This window comes from Oncorhynchus clarkii, chromosome 30 (genome assembly GCF_045791955.1).
Source record: "Oncorhynchus clarkii lewisi isolate Uvic-CL-2024 chromosome 30, UVic_Ocla_1.0, whole genome shotgun sequence".
Classification (NCBI taxonomy): domain Eukaryota; kingdom Metazoa; phylum Chordata; class Actinopteri; order Salmoniformes; family Salmonidae; genus Oncorhynchus; species Oncorhynchus clarkii.
Window position 1 is genome coordinate 30,742,480 of NC_092176.1, and position 12,792 is coordinate 30,755,271.

Below are 12,792 nucleotides of genomic sequence, written 5' to 3' on the forward strand. Positions count from 1 at the left end.
AGTAGGGATGACCAGGGATGTTCTCTATATAAGTGCATGAATTGGACCATTTTCCTGTCCAACTAAGCATTCGAAATGTACTTTTGGGTGTCAGGGAAAATGTATTGAGTACAAAGTACATTATTTTCTTTAGGAATTTAGTGGAGTAAAAGATGTCAAAAATATAAAGAGTAAAGTCCAGATATCGCCAAAAACTACTTAAATAGTACTTTAAAGTATTTTTACTTCAGTACTTTAGACTACTAGGTCTGGTGAATGGTCTGAGAGCTTATTTGAATTGAAATACCAACTAAAATACATAGTGAATGTTTCACATTCAAAGAGACATCCATTCATTCACATTGCAATCCAGGTTAAATAAACAAAACAACCATAGTATTGTCAAGGCACATTTATCTATAGTTATTTCAAGACAATCAATTAAACAGTTTAAGTAATCTGTTTTTTCACCAGATAAAATAAAGATGACCAGTTGCAGTGTGCATTGCAGATTCAGTGCTGGTTGTCTCAGTACATTCTGACACAGAAGTCTCAGTCATTGTCATAAATGCAGTCTGTAAGAAAATAAACAAGTAGAACCATGTTTGAACAATGCATTGCATTCCAAACAAATACAATTAAAAATAAATGTATGTAGGCCTACAGTTGAAGTCAGAAGATTACATACACCTTAGCCAAATACATTTAAACTCAGTTTTTCACAATTCCTGACATTGAATCCTAGTAAAAATTCCCTGTTTTCGGTCAGTCAGGATCACCACTTTATTTTAAGAATGTGAAATGTCAGAATAATAGGAGAGAGAATTATTTATTTCAGCTTTTATTTATTTCATCACATTCCCAGTGGGTCAGAAGTTTACATACACTCAATTAGTATTTGGTAGCATTGCCTTTAAATTGTTTAACTTGGGTCAAACATTTTGGGTAGCCTTCCACAAGCTTCCCACAATAAGTTGGGTGAATTTTGGCCCATTCCTCCTGACAGAGCTGGTGTAACTGAGTCAGGTTTGTAGGCCTCCTTGCTCGCACACACTTTCAGTTCTGCCCACAAACTTTCTATAGGATTGAGGTCAGGGCTTTGGGATGGCCACTCCAATATCTTGACTTTGTTGTCCTTAAGCCATTTTGCCACAACTTTGGAAGTATGCTTGGGGTCATTGTCCATTTGGGAGACCCATTTGCGACCAAGCTTTAACTTCCTGATTGATGTCTTGAAATGTTGCTTCAATATATCCACATAATTTCCCTTCCTCATGATGCCATCTATTTTGTGAAGTGCACCAGTCCCTCCTGCAGCAAAGCAGCCCCACAACTTGATGCTGCCACCCCCATGCTTCACGGTTGGGATGGTGTTCTTCGGCTTGCAAGCCTCCCCCTTTTCCCTCCAAACATAACAATGGTCATTATGGCCAAACAGTTCTATTTTTGTTTCATCAGACCAGAGGACATTTCTACAAAAAGTACCATCTTTGTCCCCGTGTGCAGTTGCAAACCGTAGTCTGGCTTTTTTATGGCGGTTTTGGAGCAGTGGCTTCTTCCTTGCTGAGCGGACTTGCAGGTTATGTCGATACAGGACTCGTTTTACTGTGGAAATAGATACTTATGTACCTGTTTCCTCCAGCCTCTTCACAAGATCCTTTGCCGTTGTTCTGGGATTGATTTGCACTTTTCGCACCAAAGTACATTCATCTCTAGGAGACAGAACGCGTCTCCTTCCTGAGCGGTATGACGGCTGCGTGGTCCAATGGTGTTTATACTTGCGTACTATTGTTTGTACAGATGAACGTGGTACCTTCAGGCATTTGGAAATTGCCCCCAATGATGAACCAGACTTGTGGAGGTCTACAAGAGGCACTGAGTTTGAAGGTTGGCCTTGAAATACATCCACAGGTACACCTACAATTGACTCAAATTATGTCAATTAGTCTTTCAGAAGCTTTTAAAGCCATGTCACAATTTTCTGGAAGTTTTAAAGGCACAGTCAACTTAGTGTACGTAAACTTCTGACCCACTGGAATTGTGCTACAGTGAATTATTTGTTAAATAATCTGTCTGTAAACAATTGTTGGAAAATTATTTGTGTTATGCACAAAGTAGATGTCCTAACAAACTTGCCAAAACTATAGTTTGTTAACAAGACATTTGTGGTTGAAAAACAAGTTTTAATGACTCCAACCTAAGTGTCTGTAAACTTCCGACTTCAACTGTATATTATTTCACCTGTCTTGTCTGCAAACTAATATCTTCAAAGCAGTCCGTACAGCTGGCAATGTCATTGTTTAAACAAAGTGTTGTACAGTTAGTCACAAATAATAGTCAAACTTCATTTGGATAGTCTGTAGAGCATCTGCAGATGGACCATCTACAGATTATCAGTAACATTTAAACTAACTATCTACTAACCCTAGCTCTAACCTTTATCCTAACCCTAACCCTTATTCTAACCCTAACCTTAACGCTTACCCTAACCTTAACCCTTATCCTAATCCTAAATTTAACCCTAACCCTTATTCTAACCCTACATTTAACCCTAACCCTTATCCTAACCCTACATTTAACCCTAACCCTTATTCTAACCCTAACCTTAACGCTTACCCTAACCTTAACCCTTATCCTAATCCTAAATTTAACCCTAACCCTTATTCTAACCCTAGCCTTAACCCTTACCCTAACCTTAACCCTTATCCTAATCCTAAATTTAACACTAACCCTTATTCTAACCCTAACCTTAACCCTTACCCTAACCTTAACCCTTATCCTAATCCTAAATTTAACACTAACCCTTATCCTAACCCTAAATTTAACTCTAACCCTTATTCTAACCCTAACCTTAACCCTTACCCTAACCTTAACCCTTATCCTAATCCTAAATTTAACACTAACCCTTATCCTAACCCTAAATTTAACTCTAACCCTTATTCTAACCCTAGCCTTAACCCTTACCCTAACCTTAACCCTTATCCTAATCCTAAATTTAACACTAACCCTTATCCTAACCCTACATTTAACTCTAACCCTTATTCTAACCCTAACCTTAACGCTTACCCTAACCCTTATCCTAATCCTAAATTTAACCCTAACCCTTATTCTAACCCTAACCTTAACGCTTACCCTAACCCTTATCCTAATCCTAAATTTAACCCTAACCCTTATCCTAACCCTACATTTAACCCTAACCCTTATTCTAACCCTAACCTTAACGCTTACCCTAACCTTAACCCTTATCCTAATCCTAAATTTAACCCTAACCCTTATTCTAACCCTAACCTTAACGCTTACCCTAACCTTAACCCTTATCCTAATCCTAAATTTAACCCTAACCCTTATTCTAACCCTAACCTTAACCCTTACCCTAACCTTAACCCTTATCCTAATCCTAAATTTAACTCTAACCCTTATTCTAACCCTAACCTTAACGCTTACCCTAACCTTAACCCTTATCCTAATCCTACATTTAACTCTAACCCTTATTCTAACCCTAACCTTAACCCTTACCCTAACCTTAACCCTTATCCTAATCCTAAATTTAACCCTAACCCTTATCCTAACCCTACATTTAACCCTAACCCTTATTCTAACCCTAACCTTAACGCTTACCCTAACCCTTATCCTAATCCTAAATTTAACCCTAACCCTTATTCTAACCCTAACCTTAACGCTTACCCTAACCTTAACCCTTATCCTAATCCTAAATTTAACCCTAACCCTTATTCTAACCCTACATTTAACCCTAACCCTTATCCTAACCCTACATTTAACCCTAACCCTTATTCTAACCCTACATTTAACCCTAACCCTTATTCTAACCCTAACCCTTACCCTAACCTTAACCCTTATCCTAACCCTACACTTAACCATTACCCCAACCCTCATTTTTAACCTAACCCTAACCGTAACCTTAGCACGCAGTTTCTTATCAAGTTTGTTGATAGTATGATAATCTGTAGATCATATACAGATGGAAAATCTGGACTATCCAAATAAAGTATGACCCAGATCATTTCTAGAATGGTTTTAAAACATACTTTCTCCTATGTCGTCATAAACATCTCCACCATCCCTGTTGAAGTAAAATCATATGTCAAAATATTAGTTTTGTGTATGTGTTTGTGTGCACACATGTGCATGAACGTGTGAATATTTTGAGTGAGCGCATGCGTATTTCATCAAACAGAAATAACTCTTGAACTTACTGTGCAACATTGACCATGGACACATAACCAACTAGAAAAGAGGAATACAGATTGCAATTAATTGTTCATGTTTGATTGTGAATAATTCATCCATAACAACTGATGCCAACTTACACTTCCCGTCTCTATTCCTGCCAATCAGTTTGCCGTATGTTGGCTTCACAATGACATCGATCACCTCTCCTGGCTTCAACTGTAGGTCTTTATTCCCCCATTTCTTACTGTCCAAGGTAGGATCTATGGTAACATCATATAACACCTGGATCTCCCCTTCAAACTGACAGTGGAAGATTTCAACACAGTTACCACTACTCAAATCATGTAAGTAAGTACAATATAAATCTGACCATATAAAAAAGATACATTCATTGATTATCAATATTTTAGAATGTTATCTGGGATTAACTGTGATTTTAAAATGTTTTTTAATTGTATTTAGGTTTTCTACTTTATTCAGATATGGATAGTTTGAAACGAGACAGGAGACAGTAATGTGCCCGGCTCAACTAAATTATGTCATTGTGCTTTCTCCTGTCACAATTAGACATTTTACCTTGAATTTTTTCCTGAATTCCTTTTCCTCTTTCTCAAACTTTTTCTTCTTCTTGGGGTCCATCACCTCTTGCTTTCCCTTAGGTGTCAGCTGAGGGAGACTGAATGGAGAAGCACAAAATGATTTCACTTAGGTATTGATTTCAAGCTCATTTGTGCCTGAACTGACTATTCAAGAGTATAGCTGACCCAACTCTGGCTCTGTGACCCTCTTCTCACCTGTTGAGAGGAGGAGGAGGAGGGGCAGTGAAGCTCTGGGACTCCACGTCATCATAAATCTCGTCTATGGACATAAAGACAGACAAATGAAGCAACACACTTCTTTAACTTGATTACACAGTACACACCATTCAGTACAATAAATAGAATGGTGATTTTATTTAAAGAATACACGGAAATAATTTGACTGCGAAATAACTGGTAAGACTGTTGTTCCCTTTCCCAGTGAACAAGTGACCATATCATTACCTCCCTCTTTAGGTAGTGGAGGGGGAAATCTGAGAATGAAGATCAAACAGTTATTGAACAAAAAGATCAAGCTGGTGTATTCACTGTATTGGCAGTATACATGCAAAATGTTTCAGGGGTCATTCATAAAGGTAAAGCAAAGAAGGGATAAAAACGATCGAACTATGTGTCAATGTAGCTCTGTTCCAGCATCACTTTTGCAATAATACTTCTGACCACTAGATGTTGTCAGTCAAATACTAAGCAAGGATGAGGAACACCTCGTGAGTGAGAAACTGTATTACAAGATTCCTACTCGATGCATAGAATACTCACAAAATCACCACATAGTTACATAATTGCATATACCTGTTTTGATTTGATCCATCCACATCATCATAGATATCACCATCTTCAGCTGTCATAAGAAGAAAACAATGACATGGCAAAAGGCTTGTTATTGCTATGCGACTGGCTGAGTAACAATCCATGCTTTGAACGCTGCATATGCTGCAGTCTAGTTGTTTTTTTGTAATTTTCTATATTACTGGTCTGTTATAAGTTCTGATGAATTATATATAATATCAATGTGAGACTTACCTTGTTGGACCTTGACCCCACTGAAAAACAAAAATCTAGACTATTGAAGCATAGACACCAATGGGTCACAATGACACATCACATAGACAACAAAGTAAACAACATTTCAAAGCTCTAACATTTAGTTTCTTTTTTATTTTACCTGCAGGCATTGTCCAGGATGCCTACATCATCATAAACATCAGGCTTTCCCTCAGACTGGTTAGGTAGGGGTCCTTTCTTCTGCTCCTTTATAAGGTCATAGTCAATGCCCACTGCCTCAGTCCTTACATAGCCATCTACAACACAGCAAGGAGGAGGAGGCAGTGAGAACAGGAAGAGAGAGGGTGGTGTGTGTGTGTGTATTTATGCGTGTATTTACTGTATGTGTATACACCCACAGTTTCCCTCATTGTTCCTGGCCAGCCAACGTCCCTCTGGGTTGTCAGTGATGCGTATGATATCTATAGTCTCTCCCTGTGTTAGTGGCAGGTCAGTCTTTCCTCCTTTACATTCCACCTGAGCCTTGGCTTTGTGAATCACCTGAATCGGCCCTGAGAGCTACAAACAGGGATAGGTGTTACTCCACTACACATGGCTGTAATAGATATAACTCCAGATATATGCATATCCTGCTTACCTTGTACTTTTTCTTTGCCTCTTGCTCTTTCTTCTCTCTGGCTTTCTGCATTTTCTTCTCCTGCTCTAGTCGTTTCTTCTCCTCTTTGTCGCTCTTCTTCTCTTGTCCTTTCACTTCGTTGGTTTCTTTCGATCCTTTAGCCTCCTGTTCAATCCTGTCGTGAGAGAGAAAGAGAGTAAATGTTGGATAAATAATTATACTGGGGTTAAGAATCAAACATAAACTCAGCAAAAAAAGAAACGTCCCTTTTTCAGGACCCTGTCTTTCAAAGATAATTCGTAAAAATCCAAAGATCGAAAATAGTCTGGGAACTTGCAGGTGCCTTGGTGGAAGACTGGGGTAACATCTCACAGCAAAAACGGGCAAATCTGGTGCAGTCCATGAGGAGGAGATGCACTGTAGCACTTAATGCAGCTGGTGGCCACACCAGACACTGACTATTACTTTTGATTTTGACCCCCCTTTTGTTCAGGGACACATTATTCAATTTCTGTTAGTCACATGTCTGTGGAACTTGTTCAGTTTATGTCTCAGTTGTTGAATCTTGTTATGTTCATACAAATATTTACACATGTTAAGTTTGCTGAAAATAAACGCAGTTGACAGTGAGAGGGCGTTTCTTTTATTGCTGAGTTTAGATGATAATACTACAGAGGTGTCACTATTATATATAACATCGTTTTACATTCTATTCATTATTTTTCTGTGATAAAGATTCCTCTCACCATCTCTCCTCTAAGTCTTCATACATCTCTTCATCACTCAACTCTGCCTGTTAGAGGATGGGACATACAATATTACAATCAAGCATTAAAGTGAAGCTGCAAACTAACAGAAATTATTGTTATCAAGGACGGATTAAACTTGTTGTAGAGATTTGGACTGTAAACATACTGTATCTAAATATGTAAATGACATTCAAACAAATTTTCAGTCAGAAGTGGCTTACTGAAGCTACATACTGCAAGGGTCTAGATATCGCTCTTAACCACTTCCTCTTTTCTCCCAGCATGTTATTTCTACAGCTATATGTGTCACACTTACTTTAACACCAATCATGTGCCCTGTCTAAATGCATGCTATGTACAGTGCAGTAACTAGTTGTACAGTTTCGAGGCTCCATATTACCGTTATCAGGCAAATCAGATATTATACCTCAATTTTTAGGTTGGGATGTCCTGTAATGAAAACCAAACAAACATATAAATCATTTTCAGTTATATGTTGATTATTGACACAATTTTTTATGTCTTAGCTTATATCCACAACATTGAGTTTTAAACAAATTTGTATTTCTTAATTTGAAACAATCATCTTTGTTCCACCAAATGATTTAGGGCCTAGCTACACATATTATTCACAATGCCCCGTAGCGCTCGTATAGGTGAGGTTGTGTAAGAACGGAAGTGGCACCTCCAGGGGGAAGGGGTGAAGGGAGATTCATGACCCCAATGTCGTCATAGCTATCCTCCTGGTTGGGCTGGATTCTGATCATCATTCGTGGTTAGAAAGACACACACACACACACACATACACACACGGTCATTCATGTTATTATCACAACACCAAAGACTTTAGAACAGGGATGGGCTACTTTGATGAGGGTGGGGGCCACAGAAAAACTGAATTTAAGAATAACCAGTGTTGTGTTCGAGACCACCTATAGCAAGACCGATTCAAGACCAACACCGGAGCGAATCGAGTCCAAGTCAAGACCAAGACCGGAGGGGGAGCGAGACCGAGTGAAGACTGGGAGGGGGACAAGAGGTCTGAGATCGAGTCAAGACCGAAACCAGAAAAATTTGAGATCCATTCAAGACCATGACTGTAATATTGTCGAATCGTCACTATAATAAGAGTTCAACATTTCCAGTATTTCTGTAATAATATTTCAGAAGAACATATGGATTCTTTATACATTCAGAATGGTAAAAATAAATGCATGCAGAGGGCAAATAGTGACGCTCTACAAATGTTTACTAACACAAACACAGCAGGGAACAATGAGGACCTTCTATGCTTTCAGAGAAAGGCTAAGGATTCATAGCATAATACAAATAATAATTATTATATTATTATTTTAAATGATGTTCTGATTTAGTCTCTTCAATTTTTGTTAGAAAGGAAAAGGTTAAAACTCAAAAGAAAAAAATATCCAATCAATATTTTTCTAGCTAGCTAAGTTAGCCACTGGCTAGGCCATCCGAAACTTGATAGAATGCATCTGCCATTCAACTATATTAGGGCAACATTTTAGAGTGACAGTGGAATCAACCAATCACATTGACTTGTAATTGACCCAACAGGTCAAAGGTTTTCCCACGGTTTAACTAGCTAGCTTAAGCTATAAGCTAGTTTGCAGCGGCTGCAGTGGGTGTTATCGAAGTGGATGTTGTTGCTCATTTTTTAGCTTCTCCCCTTCTCCCCAAGAATAACTTTCAACAAGTAGTTAAGTTTCAAATGATCCTCATCTGGTGGAACTGTGTTTTTTTTATTGCAGCTCACATACGGTTGATAACCATCTCTTTGAAAATAACATATGTGTGTTTAACACATTGTTGCATTTAAACTTTAGATCAGGGGTTACTTTGTGTGCTAAACAGGATTTTTTTGTTTGCAATGGGAAGTAATAGTTGTACATTTCGATTGGGAAATGCTTACCCAATGGTTGTGTTTTTGTATTCTTATGATTGGGACCTACTGGCTTATTATGTCTCAGTGAATGGACTGCTGTCTTTCCATCAAGCCTATGCAGTGGTGTAGTTGTGCCTGGAGAAGTGGGTCCTGTGTGAAGCAAAGACGCCCTTGGGAAAAATCCTATGTTTTACTATTGGATTTTTCAGGGTTTCACTCTCAAAATCACACTTTTTTTAAATAACGCCAAAAATGTGATGTTGTAAGTCAACAACAATGCTTAAACCACACCAGGAGACCACTGTTGATGTCTGGGAAAAATCAATCATTTTTAGGGGGGAGGATATAGTTGCCCTTTAATTCAATTGAGCAAAACAAATGCTGTCCCCATAGATACAAATCAGCATTATATCATTCTGTCAGGTAGGCCTACATTGCAGTCAACATTTAATTGGGAAGGTTTTTTGGGGAAAGCCTTTAGAAATGTTCATGCAAACAGCACATGATGACTGGATTACACATCGCAAATAGCCAACTGACCAAGACAGGACCAAACGGGGGGGCTATAGCGGTGTGTGGTATGCTAGTGAGTTAGCCTACGGTGGTTAACGTTTGTATGCTAAGGAGTTTCTTCTTGAATCAATGCTTTTCATAAGCAAAGTATTGTACTTACATAGCTGCAGGGGAGTTAGAGAGGAGGCAGGGTGTCAGAGGTGCAGGGAAACTGCTGGTGTGGGGAGCAAGAGGAGGAGGAGGAGGCCCCGCTGCGCTCAACTCAGGACCTGTCACACAACAACAAAGCAATAGAACCATGCTTGTTGTGCATGTTTTCTCCTAATGGTTAAGGTTAGAATTTGAGGAGGGTAAGCTGATTCTAGATCTGTGCCTTAGCTTCTACCTCTGGGTCTGTCATTCTCTTTATGAGACATGATGACATATTTAAGGAAGAGGAATGGGTCTTGTGACATGTCAACTAGACCCAATAATTAGGTTTTAATGTATTTTGGGTGTACATAGAGGAAAGGAGAATATATCTCACCTTCAGTCCTAAACATCTGTAAGGTAACATGGGGAGGCCTGTTGGGTTTCAGAGGAGGGTCCCCCAGAGAAAACACATTAGGCAGGGGTTTCTTCTTAGGGGCAGAGGGATCATCATTCTCTTCATGAGGGACCAGTTCATCCCTCGCTACAGCTTGCGCTGTCAGGAAGTTGGGTTTCAGAGTGAGAGGAGGTTCGGGAGGCATACATTTGCTAGAGTTCAAAGTTGGGAGGCTTGCTTCACTTTCCTGTCTAGAGAGGGAGTTCTGCTGGGTGTGGAGTGGAAGGAATTTGGACATGGAGATCGGGCGCAATTTGGGGGTGGATGGTGTTGGATGTTCCTTCGGGGTCTCTTGGTCAAGGTTGGACTGCAGTGATGAGATGGAGATCTTTGGTTTGAGGGCTAAGGGCAGTTTAGGGAGTGTAGGGGTGTTTTCTGACTCACTGTCCTTTACCCACGGAGGTTTGGCTGAGCCTGAGGCCGGAGCCAGTTTGACCTTGTTGTCCGGAAAGGCTGTGTTGACAGGAGGTCTTTTCAGAGGAGGTACAGTGAAAGAGGACTCAGGCCCTGAAGACTCTGTGTCCCCGATGGTCTCCACAGGCCTGGGTTTGAAGGACTGGGGTTTGGGGAACAAGGTTCCTACATCTTCTCTGGCTGCGGTCTCAAATTTCTTCTGAAACACAGGCTTAGTTGCAGGGGAGTTAGTGGTGGTCAGGGCTCCTCCTGACTGGCTCTTCTCCAGGGCAGCTAGCTTGGCTAAGAGAGGGGAACTAGTGGAGAGGCTGGAGTGGGATGCCAGTTTAGGGTGAACCCCTCCCTCCATGGGGCTGCCTCCTCCTGTGTTGAAGCGAGCCATAAGAGCCCTGACGTCTGATCTTTCCTCCTGGGTAGAAATATCGTGAGAGAATTACATACATTGTGTCATTTGGGCATAACTTTGATTGTAAATAAGAATAGATGTTTCTGAACAATTCTACATTAATGTGGATGCTACCATGATTACGGACAATCATGAATTCATCATAAACAAATAAATCATGAATAAAGATCGTACCTCCCAAAAAAGCTAACCTCTCACCATTACCAATAACTGCGGAGGTTAGCATCTTTTCAGGGGTATGATCTTTGTGCCTCTGTACCTTTCTCACTCATCATTATTTACCATTCATTCATGATTATCCATAATCATGGTAGCATCCACATTAATTTAGAATTGTTCAGAAACATATATTCTTATTTACAATAGAAGTGAATCCAAAATTAGACAATACATTATTCACCATTCCATTCTTTTTGGGTACAAAATCATCTGAAACACAACCAAAACAAACAGTAAATGATTCCAACAAGTGTGCAGTCACAAGCTTGATGTAGTCATTGTATGCTAGGAATATCGGACCAAATACTCAACTTTTGACTACTTTAATACACTATGAGTGAATTTATCAGAGTACTCATGATGACTTCTTCAAATGGGGGGTGCAGAAACATAAAGTCCTTTCACTTCTCAACGATAAATTAGATATGTATGAATTCATGAAAATACCCTCAATTAAAAGGTAACATTCTGTACTGTCGCCTCCTATGAGACATTTTAGCTTCACTGTCCAAATAAATACGGAAGTGCATACTGTATTACATTTATCTCAATGGCTTCCTCTCCTTTAATTGCACTGATCTGAAAACCAAGGACAGGACAGATGAAACCACGAAGGTGATGTTGATTTTGCCTGTCCAGTACTTTCCAATCAGTGAGGAGACTTGATGATTCCTCTTTAGACCATTGGGATACAGATGCAACCATATTTTACCCATACCTTTAATTCACGGCAAAATACATGAATACATGTGACTCAATGACAGGTTCTAACAGACCTTAAAAAGGTTTCCTTTCAGCTTTAGTTGGCAGGCAAATGTCTGTAAGAGACGTCCACAACCATGGTACACATCAGAAATAAGATAATTAACTAAAAGGTAACTTCAAATAAACCAGAACGTTCTTTGGGAAAGTAATTCTGAAGACTTTGTAGATATACACTCTCACAAATCAATATCCTCCCATGGCATCCACCCTGACACAAGCACTCACCTAATCTGTCCAAGTCTCATACACTGTATAGCCCTGGCCTTGTGTGGGTCTGGAGACAATGTAATACTATCCTGTACAAAGACCCATGGTTTTATACATACACAGGAAGTGTACGGGCTATTACTATTCTGATCAAGGGAGGTGAGAAATGAGAAGTGCTATCAGCAGTCTGTACAGTTTATATGAACACAACCACTGTCATACCAGTGCTAAGCAACTGACATAAATTGCCATTTTAGCTACCAAACCGTAGCTGCTTTGAGTAGGAATTAAAATAGATTTTTTGGGGGGTTGTATCATTTGATTTTCACAAGCCTACCACTTTGAAAATGCAATTTGTATTATTGATTGTGAAACAAGAAATAAGACAAAAAAACATGCATACCTATTCACCCCCCAAAGTCAATACTTTGTAGAGCCACCTTTTGCAGCAATTACAGCTACAAGTCTCTTGGGGTACAGTATGTCTCTATAAGATTGGCATATCTAGCCACTAGGATTTTTGCCCATTCTTCAAGGCAAAACTTCTCCAGCTCCTTCAAGATGAATGGGTTCCACTGGTGTACAGCAATCTAAGTCACACCACAGATTCTCAATTGGATTGAGGTCTGGGCTTTGA

At 39.5% G+C, this 12,792-nt stretch overlaps 1 protein-coding gene across 1 annotated transcript; it reads right to left on the reverse strand.

The window, feature by feature from the left end:
- Window positions 1–376: 376 nt before the first annotated feature.
- LOC139390117 (FYN-binding protein 1-like) lies at window positions 377–12,216 on the reverse strand. The gene is made up of 18 exons (XM_071137278.1): window positions 12,174–12,216; window positions 10,085–10,967; window positions 9,719–9,827; window positions 7,825–7,898; window positions 7,567–7,589; window positions 7,137–7,183; window positions 6,412–6,565; window positions 6,173–6,332; window positions 5,935–6,070; window positions 5,793–5,812; window positions 5,562–5,610; window positions 5,214–5,242; window positions 4,965–5,028; window positions 4,747–4,846; window positions 4,308–4,470; window positions 4,194–4,224; window positions 4,026–4,060; window positions 377–554 (listed from the first exon to the last, which is right to left on the reverse strand). Exons 2-18 carry the CDS (start codon window positions 10,938–10,940, stop codon window positions 532–534), a joined length of 2,073 nt encoding a protein of 690 aa, XP_070993379.1. The 5' UTR covers window positions 10,941–10,967; window positions 12,174–12,216; the 3' UTR covers window positions 377–531.
- Between the last annotated feature and the right edge of the window lie 576 nt (window positions 12,217–12,792).

Bases quoted from the DNA above. Each gene is read 5' to 3' on its own strand.
- LOC139390117 (XM_071137278.1), bottom strand. From the start codon at position 10,940: ATGGCTCGCTTCAACACAGGAGGAGGCAGCCCCATGGAGGGAGGGGTT. The intron at 9,828-10,084 runs GTGAGATATATT...GTTGTGTGACAG, and splicing joins ACAGATGTTTAGGACTGAAG to GTCCTGAGTTGAGCGCAGCG. The intron at 4,225-4,307 runs GTAAGTTGGCAT...CCTCTTTTCTAG, and splicing joins CAGGAATAGAGACGGGAAGT to TTGGTTATGTGTCCATGGTC.